Raw genomic sequence first — 21,441 nt, forward strand, 5'->3', positions numbered from 1 at the left:
ACAAGACCAGTGATAATCATAGGGATTAGAGGTACATTCGATACATCATAAATAATAAAAGAAATTCCTTTAGAATATAAAATAGCAGTGAAATTTACAGGTTATTTTGTGCACAATAAAATACAACTGACGAAACCGGATTATAATGGGACAAGCATAAGTTATATGGAATGAAAACCATATTTCCAACATTTTTTGATTCTATTAAAACATTTAAGGCTATCAAATTATTAGAAAAAATAGTCAAAATAATAAGTTTAAGGTCATAAATTAAAGATTATTCGTCAAACTTTTAAATACTTTTTACAGAAATTATCTGTGAGTTTTAGTTTTAAAATTATATGGACTTTAAAAGTGATTAAAAACTGATTTTTTCCGAAACATCGTGAAAATTTCAAACAGCCATAACTTCTAAACTAATTGACCGATTCAGCCCATCTTCGAACTTAACCGTGGTAATTACACATAAAATAAGTGTAGAAAATTTCATTAAGATCAGATAAGAATTATAGACGCAATCGTATCCTCAAAAGTCCGTTATATTACATAAATATATATATATATATATATATATATATATATATATATATATATATATATATATATATATATATATATATATATATATATATATATATATATATATATATATATATGTAATATAACGGACTTTTGAGGATACGATTGCGTCTATAATTCTTATCTGATCTTAATGAAATTTTCTACACTTATTTTATGTGTAATTACCACGGTTAAGTTCGAAGATGGGCTGAATCGGTCAATTAGTTTAGAAGTTATGGCTGTTTGAAATTTTCACGATGTTTCGGAAAAAATCAGATTTTAATCACTTTTAAAGTTGTATTTTATTGTGCACAAAATAACCTGTAAATTTCACAGCTGTGTTATATTTTAAAAGTATTTCTTTTATTACTTATGATGTTTCAAACGCACCTGTACAACCAATGATTATTACTGGTCTTGTCATTACGATAGCACCCACAGTTCTAATCGGGTCTTAACGAAATTTCCTACACTTATTCTATAGGCGATTATCTTGATCAAATTCGAAGATGAGCAAAATTGGTCGATTAGTTTTGAAGTAATGGCTGTTTTAAATTTCCACGATTTTTCGAAAAAATCAGTTTTTATTCACTGTTGAAGTTCATATAACACCTAAACTAAAACTGATAGACAATTTCAGTAAAAAGTATCTTAAAGCTTGTTTAGTAAGCTTTAATATTTGACCTTAAACTTTATGTTTTGACTAATTCTTCCAATAGTTTGATGGCCTTGAAAATTCTAATAGAATCACAAAATGTTGAAAATATGGTGTTCATTCCACATAACTTATGCATTTCTCATTATAATTCAATTTCGTCAGTTGTATCTTATTGTGAACAAAATAACCTGTGAATTTCATTGCTATTGTATATTTGAAAAGTATTTCTTTTATTAATTATGATGTTTGAATCGTACCTATACGTCCTATAATTATAACTCGTCTTGCCATCGTAATAGCGATTACAATTATAATCTCATACTAATTCAATTTTCTATACTTTGTTCACGTGAAGGTAAGTTTGGTTCATTACCCATATAATGTTTTGTCAAATCAACTATCTAAAGTTCTCTATCAAAAATAGTCGTTGTCTTTTTTTACCCTCGCTCTAAGAAAATGAGCCTAATTTCATATCATGACTATACACTAACATGTATCACAAGATATGTATGTATGAAACTTTTTACATCGATTAATTGGAAAATCTACCTTCAATTTCGGCTGCCGAATGGCCATTTTTAATGTGTTTTTGTCGCTGCAATTCCAAAGGTATTCCGATGGATAGATGATTTCATTATGTCCGTAGCTGTTCATAAAATAACATAGATCACAAAGTCATGTTATTGATGTTTGCAGATAGATTATTCATTTCCGCTTATCTGGAATTACTTTATGATTTCGATGTTTTGAATGTAGCTGTTACAAAAATGGAACACATTTTTTTCCGACTGTGGAAATTCTATTTAAAACCATTAGAAAACATTTTATACCTCGTATTCGGAAATCTACATAGGTATTTATGTCCATACGAACTTACGATAAGAACAGATACAAACCTACAGGTAAGGTGCAGACAGGATCCATACGAATACAAATTACATTATAGTCCTATTACTTTCAATAAAAAAAACCTGCTATTATGGACTTATATATTAGGGTGTTTCAAAAAAAAAAAAAACAATTTTTGTTTTTTTTATGGTACCCAAAAATAGAAAGTATAACTAAAAATAAAAATTTTGGTACCATTCCGAGCTCTTAATAATGATATTAAGGTTTGCCTCAATCCATTTTTATATTTTTCATTTAAATAACACGGGAAAAGAAATTTTTTTTTTTTAGAATTTTTCAGCTCATAAACCAATCAACGGATTTTTATGCACAACAAATGTTTTTGTAGGAAATTGAACGCTCTACAAAAAAAGTCTCTTATTATTTTTTGATAAATCCCACTGTTCAAAAGTTATTTAAGCTTCAAGTCAAATTTATAGTAAATTTTGAGATTTTTTTATTTTTCCAACGAAACTATCAGTCTTATCAAAAAATATCATAGGAACTTTTTTGTAGATAATTTTATTCCTTACAAATTATTACGAATAAAGTTTTTCGGAATTCTGCGTTGTTTTCAAGTTATTTCCATTTCAATGTCAAGCTCTTAAAAAAATAGATTTCTGATTAATTTTAAGAGCTTGACATTGAAATGAAAATAAATTGAAAACAATGCGGAATTTCGAAAAATTTTATTCGTAATAATTTGTAAGGAATAAAATTACCTACAAAAAAATTTCTATGACATTTTGTAATAAGACTGATAGTTTCGCCGGAAAAGTGAAAAGATCTCAAAATTTACTATAAATTTAACTTGAAACTTAAATAACTTTTGAACAGTGGGATTTATCAAAAAATTATAAGAGACTTTTTTTGTAGAGCGTTCAATTTCCTACACAAAGTTTCATTGCGCATAGAAATCCGTCGAGTGGTCTGTAAGCTAGAAAATTCTAAAAAAAAAAAAATTTTTTTCCTATGTTATTTAAATGGAAAATAGAAAAATGGATTGAGGCAAACCTTAATATTATTATTAAGAGCTCGGATTTGCACCAAAATTTTTATTTTCAGGTATACTTTCAATTTTTGAATACCAAAAAAAAATTTGTTTTTTCTGAAACACCCTATTATATATAGATTCCAATAGATTCAAAATCTAACTCTATCTTGAAATTTTTTCTTCCAGATAGATTACATACAAGCCATTACAGATTCTATTGTCGTGTATGGGACTGTATTGGATGTTTTCAACAAGGTCTACTGTAAATAGCATGTGAAATTTTTTTTTTCCTTTACTTCAGTTAAAACTACGAAAAAATTTTTTTTTCTCTTTTGATGCACCTGCTTTTATAGGGAATTTAATTTTCTACAAAAAAGCTCTGAAATAGTTTTATTGTAATCCTAACGGCTAAAAAGTAAACGGGCTTTCAATATCGGTTGACCCTGCGGGCCAGCCCTAAAACTCCCCGCTGTTTTCAAGCTTCTTGAGCTCTAAAAACATTGTTGTGAATACATTTTCGAGCTCTTCGAGCCGTTTTGTATGGCTTTCTTTTCCACAAAAACCGTTTTTTACCATTTTTTCTCCCACGATATCTCTCAAACAAATTGACCGATTGAGACGGTTGAGCTGGCAATCGACGTGTTTCAGTGAGTTCTAAAGCTGATCAGATTTGAGAATTGATTTATCTAGTCGTTCTTGAGAAATTTCAAAAACACTAAAAAAAAATTATTTTTTGAATTCTTTCGTTAACGGTTTCTCTTGAACAAATGAACCGATTTTGATGGTTGAGGTGGCATTCGACGCGGCTTATAAAGCTTCAGAGGTGATTAGATTTTGGATTTAATCCATCGAGCACATTACAAGTTATTCTAAAAGAACATTTGTGAATAAATTTTATTTGTGGAATATCTCCGAACGAGCCTATCAAAACGTCAAGATCTCTTAGAAATTCGATTTTCGAAAATCGGACCGAAACCAATAACTTCCCGAATTTTTGGAAATTTCCAATTTTTTTAGCGGGAAGTTAAAAAAATTGATCAGATATGACTTTAGAACCTACTTCGTATTTCGATAGATTTAATTATGTAAGTTATTTTTTTTCTATGTGCAAAAAATAAAATTTAATATACATAAATACATTAAGAGCAAGCTAGTATTTACATACGTAAATACTAGCTTGCTTTTAAAAATTATTCATAATTCACCGTTTATAATTTAAAAAAATATGTTTTAGTTATTTATGTACCTTGGGCAAACCTCGCGCCAATACGGTTGAGGTGAGTAACGTTTGCAGCAGGCATAGGATCAAGCTGAGGCCCGTTAGGGCTGAGGCTGTATGTCCCTGCTGCAGAAATTAATCACTAAGACCGTATTGGTGCGAGGATTGTTAATGGTGCTTAAACTGCCTTTAATATTCTTAATTAGCCTTACGGGCCTCGGCTTTATACTAACCCTGCTGCAAACATTACTCACCTCGACCGTATTGGCGTGCGGTTCGCCCAAGGCACATAAATAACTTGTAACGTAATATTTCATATATTCGATCAAACATAATAAAATGACTCAAAACTTTTACTCAATAAAATTACTCAATTACTCAATACTCAAATTGAACAAAATCGGGCTACGTTACACTTCGCCCACCGGTCACCCCTCCCATCTCTTCCAGATCCTGGCGGGCGCCAGCCGACTTTTATTTCTCCGGTATCGACAACCAGTCTAAACGAACACGTAAATTAAAACCTAGAATCTAAATCTTTTGGAGATGAGAGACATAAACGGTGGTAGTGGCATGTCTTGGTGCGCTCAGTATGCTAGCTTGTAGATAGAGAGTCACGATTCTTATTTCGTGAAAGAAGCCGATTAATTAAATTAAAAAGAAAATAAAACAAAAAATCGGTCTATCGGTTAACCCTACGGGCCAGCCCCAAAACTTCCCGCTATTTTCGAGCTCCTTGAGCTCGAAAACATTATTGTGAATAATAATGAGCTCGAAAATACTTTTGTATGCCCTTGTTTTCAAAAAAAAACATTTTTTAGCATTTCTTTCTCCCACAATATCTCGCGAACGAATTAACCGATTTTGATGGTTGAGGTGGCATTCGACGCGGCTTATACAGTTTTAGAGCTGATTAGATTTTGGATTTAATCCATCGACCACATTACAAGTTATCCAAATAAAACATTTTTGAAATATCTCCGAACGCACCCTACCGATTAAGCTCAAATTTTTACAGCTTCAAGATATGAACAAGCCGCGTCGAATGACACCTATTATATTATATTACAAAATATCATGAGACCTTTTTTTTTTGATAACTTTTAATTTGCTCGATGGATTGATTCCAAAATCTACTCACCTCTAAAATTTTATAAGCCGCGTCAAATGCCACTTCGTCAACCATCAAAATCGGTTCATTCGTTCAAGAAAAACCGTTAACGAAAGAATTAAAAAAAAATTTTTTTTTAGTTTTTTTGAAATTTCTCAAAAACGACTCGATAAATCGCTTTCAAAATTCGATCAGCTTTAGAACTTGATAAAATTCGTCGATTGCCACCTCAACCGTCTCAATCGGTCAATTCGTTTGAGAGATATCGTTGGAGAAAAAATGGTAAAAAACGTTTTTTTTCGAAAAGAACGGCACACAAAACGGCTCGAAGAGCTCGAAAACAGCGGGAAGTTTTGGGGCTGGCCCACAGGGTCAACCGATAGATTGATTTTTTTCCTCTTTCGATCGCCGTTTGTTTCGTTAAAATCCATTGGGTAGTTTTTTTTTAATCAAAGTTTTGTGAATTTAAACTCTTATAACTTTTGTTTTATTTATTTTTAGGTAGATTTTTTTAAAAATCTAACTATTATATTTGTCCTCATGGTCGATTTTTCAAGGAATTTTGTCATAAACTATCATAGTTAGTTGAGTAGAGTTCAAAAATACCATCCGTTAAAAAATTTATATATGTATGTATATATATATTAGGGTGGGCCAAAAAAAGTGACTATTTTTTTTTCTTTAGTTACAGTGAAAATATTGTTTGAGATGATGAAAAAAAAATTCTATTAAAATTTGAGCTTTTAATATTAATATTAAGAGGTGCCTATTTGCGATTCTCCATTTCCCATTTAAATAACATGGGAAAAAAAATTTTTTATTTTTTTAATTTTCTAGCTCGGCATTCGCACGTCATATAAATTAGTCCATAGCATGTTCTTGTAGAGAATTTAACGCTCTACAAAAAAGGTCTCTTATCATTTTTTGATAAATCCATCCATTCGAAAGTTATCGGAGCTGGAAGTCAAATCTATAATAAATTTCCAGATCTTTTTACTTTTCCAGCAAAACTATCAGACTTATCAAAAAATGTCACAGGATCTTTTTTATAGACAATTTTATTTACTACAAATTTGTTGAAATAAAGTTCATTCAAATTCCGCATTATTTTTTAGTTATTTTCATTTTAATCCTAAGTTCTCAGAATAGAGTAGAAGACTATTATTTTTACGAGCTTGACATTAAAATGAAAATAACTAGAAAACAATGCGGTATTTCAAAGAACTTCATTAAAAATAATTTGTAGGGAATAAAATTGTCTATAAAAAAGATCTTATGAAATTTTTTGATCAGTCTGATAGTTTTGCTGAAAAATTAAAAAGATCTGGAAATTTATTATAGATTTGACTTCCAGCTGCGATAACTTTCGAATGGATGGATTTATCAAAAAATGATAAGACACCTTTTTTGTAGAGCGTTAAATTCTCTACAAGAATATGCTACGGACTCATTTATATGAGGTGCGAATGCCGAGCTAGAAAAATAAAAAAATAAAAAATTTTTTTTCCCATGTTATTTAAATGGGAAATGGAGAATTGCAAATAGGCACCTCTTAATATTAATATTAAAAGCTCAAATTTTAATAGAATTTTTTTTTCATCATCTCAAACAATATTTTCACTGTAACTAAAGAAAAAAAAAATAGTCACTTTTTTTGGCCCACCCTAATATATATATATATATATATTGTTCAGTCTCGAGCTTAATCATTTTGAAAAGCTTCGTGTACTTTCGCTACGTACGGGAGCAGCCGAACTCGCTACTGACTTGAATGTCAGAATAGTGCTGGGTCACTCGCTATCTGGGCCCGACACCTGCAATTTCTAGCTCATGACCGTGTCAAAATGGCATGAGAACCCGCTACCAGCCGGCCAATGGAATAATTCGTCTCATATCAGCGTGCTCGGCAGCCAATAAGGAAATTGGCTGTTATCTACTTCCGGTTGGCGCGTTTTTAAGCCAATGGGAAAATTCGTCTTATGCAGCAATGCTGCCACGTCAGCACCGAGTGAAAACGCCGGCTCAACACCAGCAAGCCAGGATCGACTTGGTAGTTCGATCAGTACGAATACAGCTATCCATCTAACCGCTTCGCTCAATATATCACTAGTGTGATATAAGTCTGAACCGCTCCGCTAAATCTCCGCTTAACTATTCTCAATAATTAGCTAGTATATCAAGGCTACTAATTATTGAGTATATATTGAATTGTTGCTCGCGTGTTATTAATTATAAATTAATTATCGCGTCATTAACCGCTATCGACCACGTGTCGAATTTATACGCGCATTCCTTTACAGTCGCATTCGCTATCGCGTATCGTGTAGTTGCATTCGCTCTTAAGTATTTTTCTTACAGTTATTCAGTGTACATATTGTTAAATAAAGATCTATTCTATTATCTGTAATTTTTGTGTTAATTGTTAGTTATTGAATTAACCACACCTACACCAGAATCCCACAGAGCATTCGCTCATTTTACATATATATATATATATATATATATATATATATATATATATATATATATACATACATATATAAATTTTTCAACGAATGGTATTTTCGAACTCTACTCAACTAATTATGATAGGTTGTGACAAAACTCCTTGAAAAATCGACCATGGGGACAAATACAATACCTAGATTTTTCAAAAAATCTACCTAAAAAACGAATAATCGTAAAAAAAATTTTTCTCGAGAACTACTTGACCGACATCGTCTGTCCAGTGCGAGATTTTTCTTCGAGTTGCACTCTAATTATAGACAAAAATTTAAAATTTTCCTCTCAAGAAAAAGCTGAAAAAAAAATTTTCAAATTTTTTTTTTTTCTCATTTTTGAAATAATATTCTCCCATTTTTTTTCTATAAATTCTACTCATTTCAATCTATATTCAAAAAAAATTTTTTTTATTTTAATAAATGGTAAATGATCATCAAAAAAATTTATGAAATTAAAGTCAATTTTTTTTTATTTTATCAAAGATATATATTAGGTTGCTTCGTTTCCGGCGAAAGTATTTTTTTCGTTGTTCAACAAGCAAAATATTGTATTTCATGCTGAAACAAAAATTCCTGCCAAGTTTGAGCTCTAAATTCCAATCCTAAGTACTTTCCATTTGATTTCAAAGATTTCCCATTTAAAATACACGTAAATTAAATTACTTTTTTTTTAACTTTCTAATAATCAGCAGCGTTTTATAATATTGACGCGGTTTTGGTCGCAAATTGTAGGGCATTTGGTGTTTTTCAAAAATACCCATAGTTACTTAGCTGTAATTCCAGCTGTTTCACTTGTGTCCGTTGCGAAAGTCATTCTTCCTATGAAATCGACCTTTATTGGCTTGCAGAACGTAAACCAATGAAAGTACACTAAAAATATTGGTAGAAATTTTATAGAAAATTTTATTCCCTTCAAAAAAAGTCCTATGAGTCAAGTCACTTAAGTCTATAGTTTCCGAGTTATAGTAATTTTTATTTATTAAAAAATAAAATATCAATTGTAATTTTTTTTTGAAATTATATTTTTATATTTTTCCTATGATCAGCAACTATTTGTAACAGATATTGTTTCTGTTCTTCATCTTTTGTCCAAAATTCATTATATTTTTCAATTAAAGCTAGTACTTGCGGATGGATACTGAATTTAATTTTCTTCATATCTGATTAAATTTTCTTTTATTGCGAATATTTAAAGCTCAATAACTTTTTACCCGTTAGGATTACGAAAAAACTAATTCAGCACTTTTTTGTAAAGAATTGAATTTCCTACAAGAATAATTGATGGAAAATTCAGAGAAAAATTTTTTTCGTAGTTTTACCGGATGAAAACGCAAAGAAAAATATTTAAAAGTAATCTTAATGAAATGCTGGATATCCTTAGAGAGGCCCACAGCTACACTTGGGTATATCCAGATACATAACATTAGGCCTGACATAAAAATATAATACGGATAGTCCATTAGAAATCACATTGTTTTAAGGCACTCTTGATTGTTTTTTACAGATAAAAATACATTTGATTATTTATAATATTCAGTAGGATATTCCTTTAGAAGCCCATAACTACACCTGAGTAGTATATCCAGATACATAACATTATATCTGGCTTAAAAATCCAATCTGGATAGCACGTTTGATATAAGTAGATGTAAGGCCCTCTTGATTGTAATTTACACATGAAAATATATTAAATTAATATTATTATGAAATTGGATACTTCAATAGAAGACGATCGTTATCATTACGTATGTTACTGGATTTTCTTATAGAGTTCACTAGCTATAATACATCTTGGCAAATCCAGATAGAAATTCTCTAGACATATAAATTCCATTAAGCTTTCTATTTTTTTCCTTTGAAAATTTCTATGGGTATGTATATGGATTTGCAGCGACGAAAGCAGATTAGGTCCCAATACACTTAATTCTTATTGGAATCTATAGGATTATTTCAACAGGGGACTCGCGATTTTCTTCCGCTTTACGTACAATTTTTTATTTTTCATTTTTCCGTATTCCAGTAATTTACAGATATATTCAAAAACAAATTAAAAAGTATTTCTTGTGCTCTTGCTATTATCGCATTATTTAGTAAACCTAAAGATCAAATAAAATAGCTATTAACATTTTAAAGGAAAGTTTTTCAGAAAATTTGTAGTGAAAAAATGGTTAATAAAATTTTTGATATTACTTTGGATGAAAGCAATAATATAAGGACCTTGTCAATTGAGATTTGTAACGATAATTCAAATAATGTTACTAATTCTACAATGGATACAAATCAAAATAGTCATAACTATATTTCACATATTGATATGATGAGTTAAATGATAAATATTAGACATTAGAATATTACACTATGTTCCTTAAAGATCATTTATTCTTGCACAAATACACGAAACATTCACACAGACGTATCCCCACTACCAATTAAACTTTTCCCACGTGTTCAGCTACACGGCGGATTAAATTTTCTGTATGAGTTTATGTCCCTAACACTAGATATCTATCCAGACCTTGCAATCAGAATGTACAAAATTGATAAAAATAACATAAAATTATGTAAATTTTCTAAAATAAATTTTTCTAATAAATATAAGTAATTTTATATAATACCGTAAGAAGAACGGTGGCGATAGAAAGGTCTAACTAAGAGTTACAAAAGATTTTTCAACTCTTGTAATAGTGAAAATCGGCATATTTGTGTTGTTTCAATACTTTTAAGATGTACAACAGCTCACCTAATATTTTGTTGCAAGTAGTTTGGGCGGTATCCGCCTCCCTTTGCTAGTATAGTGTCTGGCTGAAGCCCACAACACTGTTTTACGCCGGCGCGTACTAGTAAGAGATGTAGTCTAAGGCATGAGTACGTTAACATAGCCTTACTGATGAGTCCGTTGACGTACTTAAGACGAAACTACATGCACTATGGCACATGGGCATATACTTTGAGTTTTGGTGGTTGACTTAAGAGTTAATGCATAGAATAATAAGAGAATTATGTCAATTAGTGCAGTGTAGCACGGAACTGAAAAATAACTAACAATATCGCTAAATCAAGCATAATTATACCTTGGTATACACTTATAACTTACTGTGGCTTAAATAACACCTAATTAAGCACATGTATCTTCAATCCGCCGAAAAATAATGTCGGTTGAAATTGGATTTAAAGCGATATGTCTAGAATTGAATTTTTGGCAATTGAAACAGTTGTGAGCCACTCTTCTAAACAAATACCCCAATTACCGCGCCTTTTAACTTTCTCTCGATTTTGTTCCAAACATCCCTGAGGACGAGAAGAAAATCGCGAATCTACTGTATATGGAAAAATAAAAAATGATTGAGTGCCTCGTATAATTGAAATATCACGCTGGCTTTTGGCGATAATTTTTTTTATACCTTATAGAAACTTTTGAGATGATGCGACTTGGAAAAAAAAAAAAGTTTTTTTTTGGATCACTAATATATATACGTCGGAGATAAACAAATAAAATAAGGTTTTTCCAATGGGATGAGAAATTCCCAATACTTAGTCGAGTCTAGTTTATTTCGATGGAGTAATGCTGTGAGGCCCGGGCCTAGAGTGACATGATTTTAGGGGCGGCAAAATTTTTAGATATATATACCCGGGAAAAAATGATCAGACCTGATCAGACATGAACAGGCATGAGTCTTCAGGCCTGATCAGACATGAAAAATGACCATGCCTGACCAGGACTGATCAGGCATGTTCAGGTCTGATCAGGTATGTTCATGTCTGTTCATGCCCATCCGGGTAAAAAAATTATATATAAAAAATGGCCCTATATAATTATATATAATTATGTATAACTATATTCAATTATACATGTATATAATTATTGCTATAAAAATAAAAAAAATAAAAAATTCGGGCGTGTGCAGGATTTGAACCGTGGACCTTGCGCTCGAAAGTGTAACTCGCTACCCACTGACCTAAGAGATTTAGTAGAAAAGTAAGTTTCGTATGAACTTCAAGTAATAAAAATCTTATACGTAATAGATTCTTGGTCAACAAAATTTTAGATCTATGAGCAGACATGAACAGGCGTGAACAGACATGACCAAGCATGGACAGGTATGATCAGGCATGAGCGTATTTAACGCTTCAGACATGACCAGACATGAACAGGCATGATCAGACCTGACTGTATTTAACGCTTCAGACATGAACAGGCATGATCAGGCATGGACAGGTATGAACAGGCATGATCAGACCTGACTGTATTTAACGCTTCAGACATGAACAGGCATGATCAGGCCTAAGTGTATTCAACGCTTCAGACATGGACAGGTATGATCAGGCCTGATCATGTCTAATTTCAGGCCTAATCATACATGAACAAGCATGATCAGGTCTAATTTCAGGCCTGATCATTCATGAACAGGCATGGTCAGGTCTGATCATTTTTTCCCGGGATTGCAAAAAGTTTAGAAACGGTAAAATGTCAAAATAATTTGAATTTGAAATTTTTGTGGATTTATTTTGCTTTAATTTGATGAAAAATTTATAAAACAATTTAAATATCGAATTTACCCATTAATTTTTCGGTACAATATGAATATTTTATTAGATCAATATGAGCTGTTGAAAACAATAACTTCCCGATTTTTCGAAAATTATCAATTTTTATATCAGCAAGTTAAAAATTATTTGATATTTCTTAATAACTTCAATGAATAATTATTAATTCAATTTAAAAAAAATCTAAACCTTGTCTGTAAATTTCAATTATTTTTTTAAATTTCAAAGCAAGAATTTTTGTTATTTCAAAATTCTATCATTTTTTAAGTAAGTGTATATTTCAACGCATGTCGAAGCGTTCAACTTATCATTTAACTATATTTACGATAACTTATGAATATCAATAAGAAATTTAGAAAATTTAATTTGTTATATGAGTGTTTTATTTTTTATGTATGTGATAGTATTCTCAAGCACTTGAGTGAAGTCAGACTACTGTGCATTATTGAGATTTGAAGACAGTTCGGGTAAGTGTATATTATGGTGTCCCAAAAAAAAACAAATATTTTTTTTTTAACGTCTTATGGGCTCAAAAGTTACTTTATATTATAAAAAAAATCCTCACCAAATTTCAGCCAGATATCTTTAAAATTGAGCTATCACAAAGGGGGGTATCCTTTCTCATTTAAAATACACGCGAAAATTTTTCACTTAGTTTTTCGTTATTAAGACTATGAAAAAATTTTTTATTTAAATTCGGCCAGATATAATTTTGTAGGAAATTAAATTTTTTACATAAAAGTGTTGATGCATTATGTACGTTAAATGAACTGGGAAAAAGTTACGGGGCTTCAAAGATCAACAAAAATTTAGTTTCATTATAATGAAACTCACTAAGTGTTAAATTTTTTTTTTTTATTATTTTTCATTTTTATTCTATCACAATTTTTTTATTTCAAATTTTGATAAGCACGTTCTTGTAGGAAATTTAATTTCCTACAAAAAGTATCTGGTATCTTATATACGTCAAATGAATGACAAATAAGTTACAGGTCTTTAAATGTCAACGAAAAGTGAACTTAATTTTTCGTTGACATTTAAAGACCTGTAACTTGTTTGTCATTCATTTGACGTATATAAGATATCAGATACTTTTTGTAGGAAATTAAATTTCCTACAAGAACGTGCTTGTCAAAATTTGAAAAAAAAATTTTTTGATAGAATAAAAATGAAAAGTAATAAAAAAAATCTGGGCGTCGGTTGGCCCTGCGGACCAGCCCCAAAACTTTCCGCTGTTTTCGAGCTCAAGGAGCTTGAAAACATCACTGTGAATATATTTTCGAGCTCTTCGAGCTCGAAAATGCTATTACATGGAATCATCTTTTTATAAGCTTTTCAAGCTCTAACAAGTTACGTTCTATGCTAGAGTTTGAAAAGTTAAGAATCGAAAATCATTAATGAAGAAGCGGCTTTTTAATTTTTATTATCGATTATGTTCTCTGAAATAAATATATTGAGGCAGAAATCAATGTCAGTGATCAAAATCAAGATTTGAATGAGTTTTGACTTAGGTCAGAGCAATAATACATGGAATATCCGAGAAAAACATTAAAGACTGGGTTTTTTAAATTTTTCGCTGACAATATGTTTAAAACTAAGGAACAAGTTATATGACATTATCTGACGATCGAAAGAGACTATATTGAGAAAGAGTTGGTATGATTTCAGACACATTTTAGCACATTATATTTTAATTTATCTGGAAAAAATAACATAAAATGTTATTTTTTTGACTTTTCAGCGCCGATATTTTTTGAACCAATCAACCGATTTTGACGTTTGAGGTGGCAATCGGCGCATTTTCTTGAATTCTAGAGCTGATTAAATTTTGAAATTGATCGGATGAGTCACTTCAAAGATAATCGAAAAAAACCGTTTTTTATCATTTCTTTCGCCAACGATATCTCTCGAAAAAATTAACCGATTGAGATAGTTGAGGTGGCATTCGACGCCGCTTATAAAGTTAAAAAACTAAAAAAAAAATTTTTTTTTTTCGTAATTCGCCAATATTTTCGAGCCTACTTGATCAAATGATCTGAAATTTTCAGGAAAGTTGAGGGCCAACAAGCTCTTTCGATTGCCACCTCAACCATCCAAATCGATTCATTAGTTAAAAAGTTAAAGTAAAACACACACACACACACACACACACACACACACACACACACACACACATACACTCGGGCATCATTCTGAAAATAGTCAGAATAGCTTCCTAGGACCTTAAAACGTCGACATCTGATGAAAACTCGACTTTCGAAAATCGGGATTAAAACAATAACTTCCCAATTTTTCGAAAATCGTCGATTTTCGTAGCGGGAAGTTAAAAAAATTTAACACTGAGGAAACTAAATTTTGTTGATCTTTAAAGCCTCGTAACTTTTTCCCAGTTGTTCGACGTACATAATGCATTTTGCACTTTTTTGTAAAGAATTTCATTTCCTACAAAATTATACTAGGCGGAATTGGAAATAAAAAATTTTTTTCATAGTCTTAATAACGAAAAACTAAAATGAACAATTTTCAAGTGTATTTTAAATGAGAAAGGAGACCCTCCTTTGTAATAGCTCAATTTTAAAGATATCTGGCTGAAAATTGGTAAGAATTTTTTTAATAATATAAAGTAACTTTTGAGCCCATAAGACGTAAAAAAAAAAATATTTTTTTTTTTTCGGAACACCCTAGTGTACATATTTTACATGTTTATTTACGAAACCAGAGCGCACTACAAAAGTTATTCAAAGTCAAAGTTAGATTGATGATAAATTTTTACATTTTTCTAATTTTTAGATGCAACCATCAACTTTATCGGAAAACTTTATAGGATATTTTTTGTAGAACATAATATTTTCTATAACTTAACCCTATGATAATTAATTTTTGATATTTCTTACAAATCGTAAGTTATTTGCATTTAACTGAAAAATTTCTTAAATAATCATAAGTTTATTGTTTAAAATTAATTATATTACTCGAATTATTAGAATTTAAGTCGAAAAATGATTTCTTTATTATAATTCGAATAATTGCAATTGTTAAACTAAAAGAGTTTTATTACAATTGGGATATTTTCTTCTAGGGTAAGTGTGGGTATTACTGCGGATTTTTTTGTTTCAATTATAAATAAACGATAACTGAGTTTTGTTGATTTAAAAAAATTATTGCTAATAATTGAAACCTGAAAAACATTAACTGTACAGTAGTCTTACATATACAATAAATTTAGAATTTTTTATTAATGAATTAAAATTGACAGGTGATAGAGGTTGAATATTATGCCTTTTTTGTGAGTTCTTGTGCGAAAAGACGTGGAACTAAAAGGTCCTTTTTTCTCAAATAAATTACTCAATTTATATATTTATTGCTTACAGAAGTCAGATAGCCTTTGTTTAATACCAAAAATTCAATAAAAATTGAATTTTGATTAATTAATATTATTTATTTATGAAATCAGTAATTAGTACCAATAAACTGGGCATGTATGCATTACTGAGGTTTTCTCAATAACCCGCAGTAATAGAAACGCCTCTAGTCGTATGCATTTGTACTCATTACTGCGGTAGTAAAATTTTTTATTTTTTACCATTCATGCAATATAAGTGCTACCTTAGCGCATGTTCTTTTGTTTGCCAAATAGCTGTTTGCCCATTCAACTGTTTCCACGAGATTTGTGTGCGTTAAATGATTATCTGCGTGCGACAAGTAAATTTGAGTGCGACAAGTTTACTTGTCGCACTCAAATTTACTTCTTGTCGCATGCAGATTATCGTTTAACCCACAAATATGTCGCGGCAACAGTTGAATCAGCAAAAAGCTACTTGGAGAATAAAACAGCGAGCACTGAGATAGTACTTGTATTGCATTAATGATAAAAAAAACTGTGTTCAATTCGTGTGGTGTTGTCGATTACCCACTCGAGCGAATGAGCGCACGAACGACGTTCGTGCGCTCAACTTCGCTCTCGTGGGCAATCGACAACTTACCGCACTAGTTATACAATATACTATTAACCGATAAAAATAGTGCGTGTATCAAGTTGCCTGTAAGTTGTTTTTTGTTAAAAATCAAAAAAGCCTAAAGTTAATAATGAACAGAAGGTTAACAAAAAAAACAAATCTAAAGTGATAAAAAAAACAAGATATCATTATAATAAAGCTGACGTAAAATTAACTTTAGCTGAAGTTCTAGGGGACATGAAAGTTGCTGAAGTTTCTAGAAAATAATATACCGAAATCTACGATAAGAGCAAAAAAAATTCACAAATACAGTGACAAACCATCTGGACCATCAACTGTACTTAGTTATGAAGAAGAAAATGAACTAGTTCAATGGATTTTTTACTATTGTAAACAAGGTTTCCCAGTAACAAAAAATAAATTGGTTGAAAACTTAAAAATACTGTGTGACAATGATGAAAGTAAAACCCCACTCCCTAATAATAAGCCAGGAAGGTTTGGGCTTGAAAGTTTGCTAAAACGTCATCCAAATATTTCAGACAGAATTTCTGAAAAATTATCTGTAACCCGGGCTAAGGTAACAGAGTATCAGATACGAGGATGGTTCACTAGTATTATTAACTGCTTCATTGAGTTTTTTACTGATGAAGACTACAAAAATCGATTCTACACGAATTTTTAATGGTGATGAAATTGGAGTTTCCACATGAGTCCGAAGCCTACATCAGTAGTCTGTACTATGCGGCGTTTTAATTGTCATATTTATTTTTATCAATTAATATAAATCTGTTATTATATTAATAAAGTCTATTAATCATTTCATTAAGCTAATAATTATCTTTCAAACTTGTTTTATTTCATTTTTTGTCTGATCCCGAAGTTTTTCGTACCTGATTTAGCCGCAATAATTGGGTCATTCGCAGTAGTTGGCACGCAGTAATAGGGGCAAACAACTTTAGGCCCCGCAGTAATAATTTTTTGAAAAAACAAAAAACACAGTCGATAGATATCAAATAAATAAGAATATAACCGTCTATAATGGTCTTTTTCACATTATTATGACAATGAGTGAAATTTTTACTGCTGAAATTTACAAAATTACGTGATTGCTGACTTTATTAACAAAAAAATAAAGAAAAAAAAAAAAATTTTTTTTAATAAAATTTATATTTTTGCAAAAACGAAAAACACAATTCTAAAAATTTCAGGATCTTTTAAAATAAGTACAAGGTGTTATACAAAAAAAATTGAGCCAAAAACTTAATGTCGATCGTCATTTTTGACGAATTTCATGAATTCACAATTTGACAAATTCGTCATTTTTCAAATTTTTTTTTTGAATATTTTTCTTTTTCATAGCCTTGAGTATCCGTTTCAAAACAAAATTTGGATTGTTACATTCTGGCTTCTCAACATATGAGACAGAATATTTTTAAATTTACCAGGTTGACGTCGTTAGGGTGTCAATAGACCCCAGGTGCGTCAGCTGTTGACCTTCTTTTATTTTATGCAAAAAAGTTTATTGACTTACCATGGTAGGGATTATGGGCCCCATAAGTCGGCCCAAATAATCCCTTGATACGTCCTCTGGGTGCAAACGAGACGAGATTTGAAGACTCGGTTCCTTCGTAGAGGAAAGTAATCCCAATTGGTCGATCAACCATCAGAGCTCGAAGGCTCAACAACACATGAGCTCGAAAGCCTAACAACACACGAGCTCGAAAGCTCAACAACACATGAGCTTGAAAGCTCAACAAAATCTTCCTCCGACTTAATTCTCGGATGACCTTCGGTGAGGTCCGCGATAACACCTCGAATCCCGCGACCGAGCGGCACCGCACATCCTGACCTCCTGCGTCATCGGTCTCGAAGCATGAATTTCGGATTCGGAAAGGAAGCGTTCAGGCTGCCGGCATCGGCACCCGGAACAGGTGAGAGTATTGGGCTGCCGGTAGCGGCGCCCAAAGTTTAAATAAGGAGTGCGTATTTGAATAAAATACGGATATATATTTTGCTTCAAGTCCGAGTGACAGGATCAAGCCAGCAGGTTTGTGTAGAGTTCTTGGCTCTACTAGATCTTGTGATCGACTGCCTTGTAAACGACTGACTTGTAATCGACTGACTTGATTCTGTCGCTCCTTGGTATTATACATTATCAAAATGTTAACGTTGCATCTCAGGTTTCCTATGAGAGAATCGTCGTGGCCCGGGTCTCATACATCGTCATCTGTTTAGACTATCCGCGAGCCACGGCGACTCTCTTATCGCAAGAGATTTCCGTTACATTGTTGGCGGTGAATAAAAATAATATCGCCAACAAAGTAACGATTTATTAATTTATTGTTTAATTATGATTCTAAGAAGTGTCAAACGGTTTATTCGCCCACTGCGGCGAATAAATAATTCGAGACTTCAAAAAAAAAATTTTTTTTAATTTTTATTTAAATTTAATTAAAGCCAGAACGTAACAGGATCATTATTGTAACTATCATAGTTTTCGAGATATTTAAAAAATAAAGTTGAAAAACTGGAAAAATCGCGAAATTTTGTATTTCGCATAACTTTTGCCGAAAAATTTTCAAATTTTTTTCCTTAGACAGAATTGCGTTATATGGTAATAGAAAACTTCTGACCAAAATTCGTCCAAATCGAAAGGGGTCGATTCCAACTATTGGTCGATTTGGCATGAAATGACCCACCAGTAAATTGCTTTTAAAGTAAGACCTACAAAAAAAACCGCAGTAATACCCACACTTACCCTATATTCACTTATAATTAACAATATCAAAATATTGAATAATATGAACCGGCATTCTTTGTTCAAAAAAAGGGAATACTTTTCCGTAATTAATTTACTTATAAAAATAGTTTTTAGACTTAAATACTAATAATTCGAGCATGATCGCTACTTGGTTGCGTGACCGCTTAGCCACACGTTGAGCTCAATCGGAGGTCTTTGACCGTTAGGTGCGGGATGAGGATCTAGTGATCGGTAAAATGGGAATTTTATCGATCACTGGAGCCTCACCCAAACCGAACTGTACTGGCAATGGTTTTCTTTGTGGTTTCCCTTGCCCCTATACTCCCACGGCCAAGGTGGGGGGAGGATATCACCGTAATGGTACAGTACAGTATAAGCACAAGTCGGGCCACAGCCGCACAATGAAAAACAGGAAAAAGTAAAGCAGTTGCGATAAAAAGGCAAAAAGTGTAAAAGGCCGTAATTGCGGTTATACACTAGAAAACAATTAAAATTAAAATTAAAACTAACAATTCGAGTAATATAATTAATTTTTAGCAGTTAAATTATAATTATTTAAGAAAATTTTAAGTTAAATTCAAATAACTTACGACTTGTAAGAAATATCGAAAATTATTATAGGGATAAGTTATAGGAAATATAATGTTTTACAAATAATATCCTACAAAATTTTCCCATAAAGTTGATGGTTGCGTCTAAAAATTAGAAAAATGTAAAAATTTATCATCAATCTAACTTTAACTTTGAATAATTTTTGAAGAAATGAAAATATCGAAAAATTGTTAGAGAACTTTTTTGTAGAGCGTCAAATTTCCCAAAAGAATGTGTACTAAATATTTTAAAGTATTGGTCCCACCGTGAGCTATAAAATTTCAAAGTTTAAAAAAAAATTTTCCCATGTTATTTAAACGGGAAATAGAAAATTGCGATGCGGCAGTTGTTAATTTGAATATTAAGAGCTCAAACTCTCACAGTATTTTTTTTTTTCGTCATTTCCAATAATATTTTCGATACAATGAAGAAAAAAAAATTAGTCGTTTTTTTTTAAACAGTAATACATAATTTATATTTATATACATTTACATGTATACTTACTGTAAGCCATGGATCACAATTTTATTCTTTTCCATTGGCCACTGAGCTATGACGATTTCCAATTCTTTGTTAATAGTATAGTTACCAAAAAGAACAATTTCAGCAACTTTACGGGCTAATTTTTTAGGTGAAAATGTCCACCAATGCAAACGATATTTGTACAGAGAACCTATTCCTCTTAGATCAAGATTATATGTATATGTGAGAATAAATTGACCACATTGTGTTAGGCCCATAACGATATGTCTTGAATAAACAGAAATTGCAACAACACATCAAGAATGTTACTAAAATTTATATCAATTTTGAGGTATTTACTTTTAAAAGATTTTGTTCATACCCAGCTTGAATGGCAGACATTGGAATGACTTGATGAAGTGGCAAATAACCCCATGATGGTATTGTTTCGAATATTCTGCCTTGTACATCATTTTTATACTGTGATAAGCAGCCTCCAATCTACGAGAAGCATCGCTTATTTATAATTAATTAACTCAATGCTACTGATATATATAGATATACATATATATTAGGGTGGCGCAAAAAAACCGACTATTTTTTTTTTTCCATCTCGCATGAAAATTTGTGGGTTTACGATGTTTTAAGAAGCCTCTCCACAAATCAGCTCGATGAAAAATCTTTAAGAGGTCGCTCACGAATTTTGAAAATATCAAAAATGATCGAAATTCGGATTTTTATTTAAAAATTTTTTTTTTCTCGTGGCAACAATAGTTTATATTTGTAAAATCATGACTATGCTGAAAATTTCAGCCCAAAATTTAAATATTTAAACGGCGCTCAAGAATTTTGAATGTTTCCGAGCGCAGTCTCTTGGACGTTTTTGAGCGACCCTTAAATATTGATAATAAAGCTTCTCGATTTTTTCAACATCAATTTGCATGACTATGAATGAAAATATAACCCAAGAAATAGAAATAATAAGTTATTTACATACTTTTTTATTTTTTAATCCAATTTGTAGGTTTTTTCGCTTATTCAAAACTGACCGAATTTCAATGTTCAAGACTGTTCTGTATATTTTTGGTTATGCAAAAGTTATATTTAAGTGAAATGACAATAATTGAGTTATAAAAACTAATTCTAACTATTAGTTACATATTATCAGTTAATATTCGAAATTCTTGAGCGCCG

The 21,441-nt window shown here is 31.2% G+C and overlaps 1 protein-coding gene across 7 annotated transcripts in view; it reads right to left on the minus strand.

Moving 5' to 3' along the window:
* The window catches only part of LOC130678429 (uncharacterized), a 68,173-nt gene that overhangs the window by 41,464 nt on the left and 5,268 nt on the right, over positions 1 to 21,441 (minus strand). For 5 of the 7 annotated variants that reach the window (XM_057485615.1, XM_057485613.1, XM_057485614.1 and 2 more), the window contains 2 exons: positions 20,630 to 20,748; positions 20,290 to 20,535 (listed from right to left, as the gene is read on the minus strand). In XM_057485615.1, the coding sequence (XP_057341598.1) occupies positions 20,290 to 20,535; positions 20,630 to 20,748 (365 nt within the window). Of the gene's footprint in view, positions 1 to 20,289; positions 20,536 to 20,607; positions 20,749 to 21,441 lie in introns of those variants that run through there. The other 2 variants (XM_057485618.1, XM_057485617.1) reach the window with 2 other exon arrangements.

Source organism: Microplitis mediator, chromosome 2 (assembly GCF_029852145.1).
Source record: "Microplitis mediator isolate UGA2020A chromosome 2, iyMicMedi2.1, whole genome shotgun sequence".
Taxonomy (NCBI): domain Eukaryota; kingdom Metazoa; phylum Arthropoda; class Insecta; order Hymenoptera; family Braconidae; genus Microplitis; species Microplitis mediator.